At 47.0% G+C, this 15,368-nt stretch overlaps 1 protein-coding gene across 3 annotated transcripts in view; it reads left to right on the top strand.

Annotated features, from left to right (window-relative positions):
* Positions 1-13,866: 13,866 nt before the first annotated feature.
* LOC146057878 (uncharacterized) overlaps positions 13,867-15,368 on the top strand; it is a 77,096-nt gene continuing 75,594 nt past the window's right edge. The window contains exon 1 of one of the 3 annotated variants that reach the window (XM_083169676.1): positions 13,867-14,281. In XM_083169676.1, the coding sequence (XP_083025802.1) occupies positions 14,171-14,281 (111 nt within the window). In that variant the 5' untranslated portion in view covers positions 13,867-14,170. Of the gene's footprint in view, positions 14,282-14,373; positions 14,507-15,368 lie in introns of those variants that run through there. The other 2 variants (XM_083169674.1, XM_083169675.1) reach the window with 2 other exon arrangements.

The raw sequence follows: 15,368 nt of genomic DNA on the forward strand, positions 1-15,368 counted from the left end.
AGGGACCCCCGCCACCGCCGCTGCCAGGTTGTGATACACCTGTGTCGACCAGTAGGTGTATAAGTGGCAGAACGTAAATCAGAGCCTGGGAATATTGTGCATAAGGGCACTGCTATCCGCAAACATCAGCAGTTAGCTATATGCTAGTTCCCGTGCTGGTCACAAAGCGTCGCAGGACAGGTACCCGCGCGGGCTCCTGTCAGATTCCGACATAGACACCCCTTCCTCCCCAGACGGCACAACAGGTACCGGTGGCATGGGGGGGCGAAATGCCGCCCTCCAGTGGCCGGCGCCCTAGGCAAATGCCTAGACTTGCCTAGTGGTGGCGCCGGCCCTGGGAGAAGGGCTTAGAAGAAATGGATCTGATGATGTTATATATTGTATATTCAGATCCCAAATAGAGCTGGATTAAGGGCTGTAAAATCCTAACACAGGGATAGCCAACTCCAGTCCTCGAGCGTTACCAACAGTTAACGTTTTCCAGGTCTCCTCACAAGTGAAGTATTTAGCTCCACCTGTGGAATTTTTTAAAATGTGTCAGTGAGTAATGAGTGTACCTGTGTACCTGTGAGGTGAGCTGGAAACCGTGAACTGTTGGTCGAGGACAGGAGTTGGATGCCCCTGTCCTAACACAATGCACAATCTTGTGTGTCACCAAGGTAATTAGTAAAAGGAATTATTTAAATGTTGACATGCACAATACCCTGACTCGGACCCGCCGCTCTCTAAGCAATGTTCTTTTGCTCCCTAGCACGTGAAAGTGCCCCCTTGCTGAACTACCAAGTAAGTCTAGACCTGCAGTAGCGCACGCAGGGGGGTTTCTGGGTACCCAGAAAACCCCCCCCAGGAGTCTAAGGACCCTAGTCTGAAAGCTGAGGGTCCCCTCTTTCCATGGGTACAAGAATTTTAAAAATCGGCCCTTGGAAACCGGAGATATCTGACTTCAAAGCAGTGGTCCCCATCCAAGCCTGTTAATTGCTCTTCCCAGTCAGATATTTCAGGTTCTGTCTGACTCAGCATTTCTCTGAGGGTAGATTCCAAAAGCTGGGACTCTCCCCCATTGGTTGACACTAGCAGCTTGTCTCTACTGTTCCCAGAACCAGAGATATCAGCTTTCCAGCAGCTGGTTACTGCTCCAGCTCCTGAAATATCTGACTGGGAAGAGCAATTAACAGGCTTGGATGGGACTTCCGGTTCCGGTCCCGATGTAGGCGGCTGCGGCTAGCGAGACCTCCGCTACATCCCCGGCACCATCCGTCCCCCTGCTCCCCCCGAGCACCTGAAAAGACCCTCACCCGACTCCGGAGCCAGCTGGGACATCCCTACCACGCAAAGAGCCGCTCGATCGCGGCCATCAGCAGCACCACGAGACGCCGCGGCGAGCTGCGGCCTGCTGCGGGTCAGACACTGAGTGACGGACACGCTGTGTGCACCCGGTGCCGGCGTTCAGGTACATTCGCCTCACGGAGCCCCTCGCCAGCACCCCTAGGCGAGCAGTGACAAGCCCGCTGACCACAGTGCCGCACAGCTACAGAGACTACCACACCCGTAGAGCCCACGCTGCTCCTCACCTGGGCAGCCATTTAGGCGCCAGACCCCCCTCCGCCATTAAGCCCTGCTGGCTACTTGTTACAAAAAACTTATCAAGGCTGCCAGACATTTGTGATAGCAGTCATACTAATAGATAGCCTGGGCAGAATACCCTGCAGATCTCTCCCATTGGGGACAGAGCTCATATAGTGCCGGACCACTACAGAAGACAGTGCCTGCTGGACAGGACATAATAGGCCATAATTCTAGGCCCACGCTACACAGCACCCATATATCCACCTCAGGCGGTGGATGGAGAGATTTCTCTCTCCACAGATGCCGAGGAGGTCACAAAAACCTGAAGAGAAGAGAGCCAAGTCCAGCTCCAGATCACAGTCACTATCTAGATCTAAGATGGCCGCCACACGAGACAAGACAGGGGATTCCACCTCACAGGTACTTTTCTCCCAGGCTTCGGACACACTAGAGGGGCCCCCTGTTACTTACTCTGAGGTGGTGAAGGCTATACAAGAAACTATGGGTCCCTTGATGGAGGCACAAGCTGCCAAATTTAATTTGGCTATTAAAGACGTTACAGCACAGTTGAAACAAGTAGCACAGACGCAACATGCCACCGAATGCAGGGTGGGGGAACTTTTTCAGGATGTATCCACACTCAAAGACTCCTCTTCCAGCCTCCAGCAAACGTGTTATGACCTTCAGAATAAGATTGACGATCTTGAAAACAGATCGAGAAGGAACAATTTGAGGATTGTGGGGCTAGATGAGAGCATAAAGGGCCCAGACTTATACAAATTTCTACAAATTTCCCTACCTGAGATGCTGCAGTTATCAGACCAGTGCGGTGACATGGTGATCGAGAGGGCACACCGCCTGGGCCCGACACGCACCACAAAGGGAAATAGACCGAGGGTTGTAATATTTCGTTGCCTGAATTACCTACATAAAGACGCTATATGGTCGGCATCCAGAAGACACCGAGACCTGACTTGGAATGACTCAAAAATATTCATATTCCAGGACTATTCTGCGGAAGTTACCTGGGCCCGTAAGGAGTTCTCTCCAATATGCACCAAACTATTCAACGCAAAAAAGAAGTTTGCGCTTCTCTATCCAGCAAGATTGAGAATATTTGATGGAGACAAAGTCAAGGATTTCACCTCAGCTGCTGACGCAGACCGCTACATCGCAGAACAGGATAATGCTTCAGAGACTGATCCTGATGCCCAGGGGGCATCCGCCTCTGGGAACTGAATAGGTTTGGTAGATAAGATATTTTGGAGGGTAGATGAGAGGCATGTCTGACCAGTCAGGATCTACCACAACACATGATAGATTTAACATCTTGCAGAATATGCTGTTGATTGAATTGCAATATTGGCCTCTAAAGTTAATTTTTCTTGAATAGTAGGTTAAAGTAAAAATCTTGATATAATTTTTGTTAGACATGAGTATCGCTACTGTTTAGGATATGTATAGATAAAGGAAACTGCCAGACTTAATGCATAGTTACTTAGTTTGAGCACTACTGGTTGCTCACCTGGTTATTATAAGATCGGTATATCTGATACAGTTAGAATAAGGTTCTAAAGGTATATAATAATGTCAGATAAATCAGATTATTATTATAGGTTATTATGGGAGAGATGTATGGGGGGATTTAGGGGGGATGGGGGGGGAAGGGGATTTCGTTAGGAGTTATCGCTAGATTGGAGGGAGGTGAATAAGGAAGTTCTGATTAGAGTATTATGTGACCCCCACGGGAGCAACTGCTTCATGATGGGAGGTCTTACTGTTTGTGTGTTTTTTATGTTGTATGTGGTGTGTCTTCCCCTAGTTTGTCTCTTTCCCTCCGTGTGTCTCCCCCAGGTACTGTTAGGGTATGAGGTACTGCGACAAAGATATGTGTAAAGATCTATGATGCTAATGCTTAAGATAGGCTCACTAAATGTGGGCGGATTTAATACCCCTGCTAAACGCAGGAAAATACTAACATACTTGAATAAAATGTCCCTGGATATTGCCTTCCTACAGGAAACCCACCTTATCCCAAGTGAAATTTTAAAACTTAATATGCTAAGATGGTCTGTGATGGCATCGGCATCATTTAACTCCAAATCACGGGGAGTGGTGATTCTTATCAGGAATGCTATTAACCATACAATAACGTCGACTGAGATTGATGAAAATGGCAGATACGTAATTGTAAATGTAACAGTGCAGGATGTACCATATACTTTGTGTAACATTTATGCCCCCAATACTAACCCCCGTGGGTTCTACACATCCCTGGTTGCCAAGCTTGAATCTATGCAAACGCATTCTCTGATCCTGGGGGGGGACTTTAACGTGGTGGCATCACAAACATTAGATAGGAACACACCCATACCCAAGCATAATCGTCATCCAGATAACACTATAGCTTCCCTATGTGATCAATTTCAATTGGTGGACTCTTGGCGTTCATGCAATCCACTGGAAAGAGATTACACATGTCTGTCTGCAGCCCATGGTACCCTTTCCAGAATAGATTACGTATTGATCCCTCGCCACATGTTTCCCAAGCTTACTGACACAAAGATAGAGACAATTAGCATCTCTGACCATGCTTTGTGCTGGGTCCATCTCGCCGCCCAGGTTGACAAAGGCCCGATACGCCAATGGCGCTTCCCAGCCTACCTGGCAAGTTCCATACAATTCAGAGCCATGCTGGAGGCGGCGTGGATGGACTTCAAGCACAATCATGCGGAATTGGAAACTACAGATCCTTTACTATTTTGGCAGACCTCAAAGGCTGTACTAAGGGGTAATATTATGTCCTACTGCAAGAAAAGAGACAGAGACCTAGACAAAAACTACCTAGAAGCCCAATCCCAATTAACACAGTCCTATTCCAATTTTAAAAATAACCCTACAGTGCCCAATAAAACACGCTACTATAAAGACAAAACAACATTTGACAATGTTTTGGCGGGCATAGAAAAGAAATTTAGTTTTCATAAAAACAGTAAATTTCACCGCTTTGGTAATAAGGCGGGGAAACTACTATCACACCTATTAGCAGGTAGACGCCCACCCACGATAGTGAAATCCATCAAAGACCCAATGGGAACACTTAAAAAATCAAATGTCTAAATATCCAAGGTGTTTTTTGATTTTTACTCTTCCCTTTATTCTGCCCCTACAATAAATACAGAGGCCAAGAACAATTTTTGGTCAAATCTCCAAATTCCCACCCTCTCACAGGCTCAAAAGGAATCCCTGGTGGCCCCCATCTCAATAGAGGAAGTACAAGCGACAATAATGAAACTTAAAAACGGAAAATCCCCTGGACCCGACGGGTTCGCCAATGAATATTTTAAAATATTGGCCCCCAAACTGGCCCCACCCTTGACAGCAATGTTTAATGAAATTATGACAGGAAAGGCCCTCCCATTACATTTTAACTCGGCAGTAGTAAGACTCCTCCCCAAACCAGGTAGAGATGCGGAAGACCCAAGCTCCTACCGACCTATATCACTGTTAAATAGTGACTACAAATTAATTACTAAGGTTATGGCAGACAGACTTAAGCTGATTCTTCCACACCTGATACACCCGGACCAGTCCGGGTTTATCTGGGGGCGTCAGTCGGTGGTGAACATCAGAAAATTACTGGCAGTAATGGAGTGGCTTCGAACTCACCCATCCGGGGAGCAGAACGTAGTTCTGTCCCTGGATGCGGAGAAAGCCTTCGACTTAGTCACATGGGACCATGTATTCGAAACACTCCATAGATTCGGAGCCCCGCCCCAATTTCTGACTCTGCTCAAAACTTTATACACGAACCCTGCCACGCAAATCCTTAATAATGGCTTCCTCTCACAACCATTTTATACAAAACGTGGCACCCGACAGGGATGCCCGTTGTCTCCACTAATATTTGCCCTGGCACTGGAGCCACTAGCCATAGCCCTTAGAGCAGCCCCAGCATATACTGGTATTAAAGTCGGTGGAGAAGAGGCTAAATTGGCCCTCTTCGCCGACGACATGTTGGTTTTTCTATCAAATCCTAAGGAAACTGTCCCCGTAATAGTCCCTTTGATAGAACAATTTGGATCATTTTCCGGTCTCAAAGTAAATTACAACAAATCTGAGGCGATGATTCTATCCGATCCAAAACCCTTGTCAGACATAGACTCCCCACTGGCCCAATTCTCTATAGTAAAGAACACAATGAAGTACTTGGGAATCCGCATACCCCACTCTGTATCCGAAATATATTCGGCTAACTTTAGACCGGTGATAGCGGAAATCTCCGCACTGCTACATAGATGGACCGCCCTTCCCCTCTCAACGATGGGAAGGGCGGCGGTCATCAAAAGCATAGCATTCCCCAAGTTAGCATACCTGCTACAGATGATTCCACTTTCCCTTACCAAACAAGACTGCGCCATAGTTAAAACCGTGTTCTCTAAATTTTTATGGGGGGGCAAAAAGCCGAGAATTGCTTATGCGAAACTGCAATTACCTAGGTCTGAGGGAGGACTCAATATCCCAGACCCGGCGATATTTAGCAGGGCAGTTCTCTTTAGATATATAACAGACTGGAGCTGGCTACATTCAACCTTCACCAATCGAACCATCGAGGAAGCACTATTTGCTCCATATTCACCAATAGCACTGATACATACACCTAGGAAAATGATTAGCCAAAACATAAAAGATAATATTTTATTTAAGGACACCTACAAGGCATGGATAGACACGAACAAAGCACTGAAAAGATCTCCCCAGGTTTCAAGATTTATAACATTCTGGGGTAATCCTGGTTTTCCCCCCGGAATGGATAACTCCCAGTTTCTGACTTGGAGAAAGGCTGGTTTGGCGGCAATCAGGGATGTGTACGACCCGGGAGGCCATCTTATGTCGTTCGCGGACCTAAAAGAAAAATATAAATTACAACAAAAACACTTCTTTATGTTTCTACAAATAAGGCACATGATTCAGTCCCTCCCCCCGGCTGGTCCGGAGGGAGCGGAGACTGACCCAGTTGCCACCATCATGACACTGGCTCATACCGGAACGTATAGACTAAGATACTATTACGCAATAGCGGAAGTTACAGATGGGGGTAAGAAGTGGAATAGAACTTTAAATGCCTGGAAATTAGAGATTCCTTCGATCCCGGAATATGGGGAGGTCATGAAACACTGCCAACAGACCATGAAATATTTACATTCAGCTTCTCTCCAAGAGGTACACTGGAAAGTACTAAACAGGGCGTATGTGGCCCCGATACAAAGAGCACACATGATGCACCAGATTCTTGCACCAAATGCGGTCAGAGACGGGCCACCTTTTTCCACAATCTTTGGCGGTGTGGCAAGATATCCACATATTGGAATAAATTGATAATGTTCATAAATAATACCTTCCAATTAAACATAACTAAAGACCCTACGGCATGTCTTCTACTAGTATTGAACGAATGGGATTGGGGAGGCCGGAAAAAATCTTTGTTGCCTGTGATAACGGTAATCTTAGGAATAGCAAAAAAACTAATAATGAAATACTGGATTAAGAAATCGGCACCCTCCATTCTTGAAACAAAGAACACAATAATAAATATCTTGTACATGGAGAGACAGGCCACACTACCGGACATAGAAACAGGCGTTATGAGGTTTTATCGTAAATGGGGCCCTTATATCGAGACCTTACCCAGTACTACACAATCACAAATTCTAAGTTTGTATGAAAACACGTCATGGTATTTGGTGCGTCAACTGAGCCACACATGACCAGTTCACCTAAACAAGATAAATGGAAGTAGGCGGCTCGAAATGTATAAGGATAGCATAGTATCATGGTTAGAGGTATTTCTTAGAAACTAATAGCAGTAGCCTCACTCCCCACCCCCCCCCCCCCACACCTTCCCTGTGTCTTGTCTAGTTTGTCCAATTTTAAATATTAGTTTTGATATTATATGGAATTGGATTTGAAAGCGAGCAAAGATATTTAGTACTATGGAAAGTAAAATTAATATGTACTGCCAAAAAAACCTATTTACCGTGGCTCTGCACTTCTATACGCATAAACCTATTCAATTCTGTATGTTTATATTTTTGTATGTTTGTATTATGTTGGAGGAGAAAATAATGAAAATGTGGTCACCCTGCGCGGTGTCTTTAAGTCTAACAAGGAGTGATTTGTCGCCTTGATGTTTGTCAATTTTACTATGTGACTTTCTCAAATAAAATGTTTTGAAAAAAAAAAAAAACAGGCTTGGATGGGGACCACTGCTTTGAAGTCAGATATCTCCGGTTCCCAAGGGCCGATTTTTAAAATTCTTATACCCTTAGAAAGAGGGGACCCTTAGCTTTCAGCCTAGGGCCCTTAGACTCCTGGGGGGTTTCTGGGTACTCAGAAACCCCCCCTGCGTGCGCTACTGAATGCCCCCTTCTCCCACCATCTGTGCAGTAAAGGGGTAATTAATGGAAATTACTGATCCAGGCCCTACATGCTGAGCGGTTGATATAAAACTCCCTACCATCCCCGGGACATCAAAGCTTCCCCCACCCCTACCGCTGGAGGATCGGTAGGTGCCCCAATACATTGCTATGCCCAGGGGTCTACACTGCTGTTGACGCCCTTGTATGTATGTATGTATGTATGTATGTATATATATGTGTGTGTATATATATATATATATATATATATATATTTATTATTATTATTATTTATATACATTTGGTCTATCTATAATACTTTAAATGAACCGGCATATACTGGGTCACCTAAGTGTCCATTTCTGTGCTTTGCTCCGCCCCTCTGGAAACCCCCTTCTGAAAATCCTGCGTTTGCCACTGACCTGGGGTAGCCAACTCCAGTTCACAATAATGTTTTCCAGATCTCCTCACAGAATCACAGGTGAAGTAATTAGCTCCACCTGTGGATCATTTATAATGTGTTAGTGAGTAATGAGTGCACCTGTGCAGCAGCTAGGTTGTCTGGAAAATGTGAACTGTTGGTAGCTCTCGAGGACCGGAGTTGGCTACCACTGGTCTAGACTTATGTACACAGCGCTGCGATGGCCATGGGGAGAAGCAGGCCTCTCCCAACAGCTGGGCAACACCTGCATTTTCCAGAGTACTTCCAGAAAACACCAGCGTGCAGCCGCCAAATGCCCGGCGCACATCACTCAAGTTGCGAATAGCCAGTAATGGCTAGCCATCACTGACTTTGTTCACACAGGCGACTCGTTCATGTGCACCGCGGACCATATGCAAGCGCGGTCAGCTAACACTCGTCAGGGCTGCAAATACTCAGCCCTGCAATCAGGCTGAATCAGGCCCATGATTCCAATGTGATTTGTGGACATTCTGTAGGGGCCGGATATTTGGGGTCCGGCAACGAGTAGGAAGAGTTTGATTTAGTGCAGCAGGATGAACCGGGATTTCTCACCAGCTGACATCACTGGAGGTGCTGTACCAGATAATTCACCGCTAGAAATCCAGGAATGTTTTGTGAACATTCTAAACATATCAACATTCTCATGTCGACAAAATATAACTAACTCATCACCACCTAGGCACTGGGCAGCAGTTGTGGGGGATATACAGTACAGCGCTATACAATAAATACACTAGTGCTGAGAAATGCAGTGTTGTTAATACCAGAAAGTGTCGCATAGGTGGATGTAAAAACTGTAATAAACTATTGTTCTAGTATGTAAGGCGCAAACCATCAGTTTGCCTGCCCAGGTATGTTGGTAGGTGTATGTGTAAGGATGTAGCAAACTGGGTTTGTTTAAATAATAATAATGTACCCTGCCGTGGACTGTTGTGTCTTTGACCATATAGTGCAGTGGTTCGGAAAGTGGGGTACGTGTAGCCCTGAGGGTAGGCTGCAGACCGGTTAGGGGTACTTGAAAATAATATTGGTAATGGCAGAAGAGGTAGATTTCTCACGATGGTGCAAAACGTCTCCCATTGGTGTGGAGATGAATCCCTTCATCACGTCATCAGCGTCACCTTGTGCTTTTGCCCGACCTGCAATACACTTGGTGCTACCCGCACTGCCCTCAGACATCAGCGATCATGTGCCCCATGCAGTGCCAGATTAAGCCTTCGGGGGGCCCGGGGCACTTTAGACAGGGGGGCCCCCTTGCACTTGTGATTACTGGCCGCAAACTGCATGGGGGAATATTACACTGTCAAAACACAGAGTAAAGGCAGTATAAACTTGGTCAATGGGTAACTTCAGGGGATATATACATACACACACACACATACATACATACATACATACATACATACCACATGAAAAGCCTGTGTTTGTCCCTCTGCACCTTACTCTGTAGGAGACCTCACAGTCCCAGTGCTGCCTCTGATTAAAAACCCTCCCATGACTAGGCTGCTGCTGCTGCTGTTATCCATGGGCCTGAGAAGCATGTATTGAGCTCCACTAATCAGAGCTCAGCACAAACGTTTCAGCCTCTGCCCTCTGGTGCAAAGTGTCATGGGACCTAGTCAACTCCCAGTAATGCACTGCACACTTGGCTCCCGATGATCAGCACCATTAATCATTGTCAGATTGGCAGATAGGTGAAGCTGCAGCATTACCCCACTCCCATGCACAAAACCTTTTTTTTTTTTTAAATACATGCCAACCACAGGGGGCCCCTAGCTAGAGGGGGGCCCAGGGGCACTGACCCCTTGTGCCCCCATTATAATCCGGCCCTGCCCCATGATGACACAGGTGGAGGAAGCAGCAGAATTAATCGTACAGATATTAGAGGGAACCCCGGAAACAGCACACAGCCAGCAGCCAGACACAGAGGGACAGGATTCCTGACCGCACACTATTCCTTAATATGATAGCATACCGCTCACTTTCACTTCACTCGTAAGCATACTTCCCAACTTCTGTGTTGGTGAAATAGGGCCACTCGCGTGGCGAAGCCGTTCGAGCGCCCGAAAAGGGGACGGGGCGTATGCAAATGAGGACGCGGCTTATGCTAATTAGCCGCTACCTCATTTTCATACGAGAATAGACACTGTGCGCATGCGCACAGCGTCTATTCTATTAGATTGGGGGGTCTCCCAACTGCCACCCCCCGCAGCGGGACAATGCCTGCCGCGGGTGGGACAGCAGGACAGGACCCGAAAATCGGGACTGTCCCGTTGTAATCGTGACAGTTGGGAGGTATGCGTAAGTACTGTGGATATTACAAATTGAGAGGAGGGGCTACTCAAATGAAAAGCCCAATCCAGGGGTACAGGAGAGAAAAAAGTTTGGGAACCGCTGATATAGTGGAACATACTCACTGTGCCAACAGCGATATGGGTGCAGAATGAGGTTTGATTCAGACTCATATAATTTTCAAGTGTTACGGTGGGTACACACTGGTAGATAAAGTCACACAAATGAGGGACTTTCCTTAATGATAACACTACTCATTTATTGCTGCTTAAGGACTCCACTTTGAATTTGCTTATTGAATCCACTAATTAACATAATTATTAGAGTGATCCATTACTGGTTTATTTACATATGGTATGACTATAAATTTTAAAACCAGACAGTGTTTATTATTAAATATAATTGTTTTAAAAAAATAATAACAATAAATGTTAAAAAAAATCTCCATCTCCAAATCAGCACCACCATTACTATTTGTTTGTTTATTACCTTTAATAAAGGTTGACTTCCCCTTATTAGGCAGCAGCAGATTGGACGTGGCAGTGAATCAGCGCTCAGTCACCCCAAATATTGTGCTTTTGGTAGATATATTGGTTGATCAATTGATTGGCCACTATATTGTTAAGTGATCGGTGCGTGCACTGGCATATCTGTAATGGGTGCAAAGTGTGCAGTGCACACAGGACCCGAGTTCCAGTGGGGTCCACACACCCATTTGACCACACTAACCTTTCAGTTGATCCAGTGCCTGTGCAATGTAGATGTCCTCAGAACTAGGCTTGGACCAGAGTCTACTGTACCGCCAGAGAGGAGTGGGCCCAATCAAAGGCTGCAAACAAGCCCCCTTCTCTCTTAAAGCTTCCCTGGATGGGGGCGTACCTGCTATATGTCTGTGAACACATATCACTGTGTAGCACGGCCAACATAACAAAAGATATATCGGAGCATCCTGCTGTGTGTGTTGGAGATCTGCTCAACTTACATGCACCAGTTGTTATGGATCGGGCAGGGTGTATGGATATGTGTTACACAGCTAACTTGGGACCTTATTCAGGTCCGCACGCTCCCCTGCGTGTTTGTGCAGGGGAGCGATGGTGAGCATCTGTGCATGTGCAGTCGCTTGGTGCGAGCAGGCACGGCAAAACAGAAAGATGTCTTACATCTGCGAGCGCTGTAGAAATCATTCGATGGTCGGGGGCCATCAAATGATTTCCTTCCCGCATGCAAGCTGATAAACAATCTGCAAGCGTGGGGGGGGGGGGACTTGGCATGCGAGGGGGCTGTGAGGGCGGCGTTTCAATAACTCGCAAAGCTGCGCAGCTTTGTGAGTCAACCAGAATAAGGCCCTTGATGTCTGTGAGCGATGTTGTTTACAGACATATCGCAGGAATACACCAATCACAATGGGCGGGATTCACTAATAATCCCCGGTGCACCGGCATTCGCATAGTTAATAATCGCATATGCAGTAACATATGCGATTATTAACGCAAAAGCGATGCCCGGCGATGTGCACCAGGTCCCCCCCTCCCTGCCAGAACCCTTACACAGCTGTAAGGGCTCCGGTTCCTCCTCCCTGCACTCAGAAGTGGTGCAGGCAGGAGGAAATCACTGGTCTGGGCAGCACAGCAGGAGGCTGCCCGGACACAGGTGAGGGGGGTGCGGCGCGGATCGGCGGGGAAGGGGGGGGGCGCGGGGCACGCGAAGGGAAGCCCATAGGCTTCCATGGGGTTACGCCAAATAGGAACTGGCGTAACCCTCCACAGCGAAGCCCCAGCAATGGGGCTCTGCTGCATATGAAAACTGGGTTTTTACGGCATTTTCTCTCGCCCATAATGATATAACAGCCATTTAATTGGTCAGCCAATATATCTGCCAGTGGAATCGGTACATCTGTTAGAAGAGACTTAGGTCTACAGTCATTAGGTCGACCCCGAAAGGTCGACTGGCCCCAAGGTCGACAGGGTTAAAGGTCGACATGGGTCAAGGTCGACATGACTTAAGGTCGACATGGTTCTAGGTCGACAGTCATTAGGTCGACATGAGTTTTTCAGTTTTTTTACCCGAATGGCGACACAGTCGACATGGACACAGTTGCAGGTGAACCGCAGCCCCTCGCATAGCTCGCTATGCTTCGGGCACGGTGCCTCACTACGCTCGGCACACTTTTTTATTCTCGCACCACGCCCTAGTGGATGGTAGGGCATGAAATACCGCCTGTCAGCACAAAAAACAGTGAAAAACTCACGTCGACCTAATGACTGTCGACCTTGGCCCATGTCGACCTTAAGTCATGTCAACCTTGGGGCCAGTCGACCTTCCGGGGTCGACCTAAGTCTCTTCTGACAGATGACCGTTTCCCCTGCCGGTCTGTACTTACCATGGGATACGGTCCTTAGATCTACAGCAACTAGGTCGACAAGCATTGGGTCGACGCCACTAGGTTGACAGGCAACAAGGTCGCCATGGGTCAAGGTCGACATGGGTCGACAAGGTCAACACAAGCATTAGATCGACATGGGCAAGGTTGACAGTCAAAAGGTCGACATGGGGGTTTTCACTGTTTTTTGAGCGGACATGAGCCGACAGGTGGTATTTCATGCCCTACCATCCACTAGGGCGTGGTGGGAGAATAAAATAGTGTGCCGAGCGTAGCGAGGCACCATGCCCGAAGCATCGCGAGCGAAGCGAGGGGATGCGGTGCACTTCAAACTGTGTCCATCCATGTCGACATTCGGGTAAAAAAACAGTAAAAAAAAAACATGTTGACCTTGCTCATGTCGACCTAATGCTTGTGTCGACCTAATGTCCTTTTAACCTAAACCCATGTCGACACTGCTGCCTGTCGACCTAATGTTGTTGTAGACCTAACAACCCACACCCCTTACCATCAGTATACATATAAATTGGATGATTTCAGCAATATTTCGGTTACAGATTGTAAAACTGTAATAGCTGAATAATGATTTGCGTGGTCTCTGAGCTGCGTATGGGGAGAGCTGAGGCGATCCCTACATTGCCCCCTTATCTGGCTGCTGCCAACATCGCAGTTTACTGTATGTAACATGTGTCAGCATTGCAGTTACTGTATGTAGCGTGTGTCAGCATCCCGGTTACTGTATGTTCCATTACTGTATGCTCCAGCAGCACTGGTACAGTACAGCACTGAGTGCCCGCCGCCCGGGGGATCTCTGCCAGTGTAGTGTCCATGCACATGCTACATACAGTAACTGCAATGCTGAGTGCTGTACTTAGCAGCTGCTGGAGCCATAACTTCCCACAGCCCATCCCATAGGAATGAGTCAGGAGCCCGCAGCGCCATCACTGTGTACAGCGCTACGCGAATCGAAACTGAAAGTGTCCGCAGGACAGTCTGGAAGTGACACGGAACATCCGTCGCAGCGACTTGTGTGCGACTCTGCTCTGCTGCACCATGTCCTCCGCGGGGGTCTGCGCTTTCTGCCGCCAGCCTCATGCCACTGCGAGGACTGAGCGGATGCTGAGGACGGCTGACGGCGAGATCATGGCGCACTACAACTGCACGGTATGTACATATACTCCGCTGGTGAGAGAGTGGCTGCAGGGGGAGGTGCGGGGCAGCGGCCTGACGCACCAATGATACATCTGTATACTGTCACGCACTGCCCGCATGATGTGCCGCACACGCAAACACATATCACCCGAGCACCGCCCGGAGAGGAACCCCAGCGCCCGGGCCCAGCAGCCCCCCGGTGCCTGAGTGCACTGGCCACCTCTATCATCTATGACTGTAATTCTTATTTACTTTTCACATCTGGTTACTGTAGTATGTTTATTGTTATTATTGTTTATTATTGACATTGTGTTATTGGGTCATTATTTTATTACTAGTCAACCCTCTTGAAGCAAATGCTTCGAAAGCTAGTCTGCTACCTTGTGATTGCCTTGCAGCTAATTGTTTACATGAAATACAGGGGCATGAATATTGAAATTCAATATAATTTAATACATTCCTGCTGTTATTTTTCAAACAGCCTGGTGACTGCTGCTACCTTGTCATTGCCTCTGTGTGTGAGAGAGAAAGAGATGTAGTTTCACTCGCTGCCAACAGATGGCAGTGTTTCAGAGACACGCAAAACACACACATTTAGTAAGACTATATACAGTATATATCTATTATACACATCGGCTACAGTAGAATCTTTACATTGGGGCATACTTGCCTACTTTTGAAAACTAGTTTCAGGGAGATTATAGTTTATAACATAATTTTGCACAGCGCCCCATTCAGGGGGCGTGTCATGCTCCACCCAAAGGGCGTGTCAAGTTCCATATATGGAGACATTTTGAGATTTTGTGAACATGGCACCTAGAAGCATGGGTGTGAAATTTAAAATGACTTAAATCCAAATGTAGATGAGCCCCAAAGCAGTTAGCAAGAGCTACTATACTTGGTAAAGTGCTGGGAAATGGTGCAGATGAATCAATGTAAATGTAACTACCTCTCATTCCCTTTTCCCCAAAATATTTAATGGTGTAATGTGGGCTAGGTGAAATGAGGGAGATTGCTAGACTAATGAGGGAGAGAGGGAGATTGCTGCTATTTCAGGGAGTCTCCTGCAGAATGCAGGAGGGTAGGCAACTATGCATTG

Source organism: Crinia signifera, chromosome 2, assembly GCF_055691185.1.
Source record: "Crinia signifera chromosome 2, ASM5569118v1, whole genome shotgun sequence".
Taxonomy (NCBI): Eukaryota; Metazoa; Chordata; class Amphibia; order Anura; family Myobatrachidae; genus Crinia; species Crinia signifera.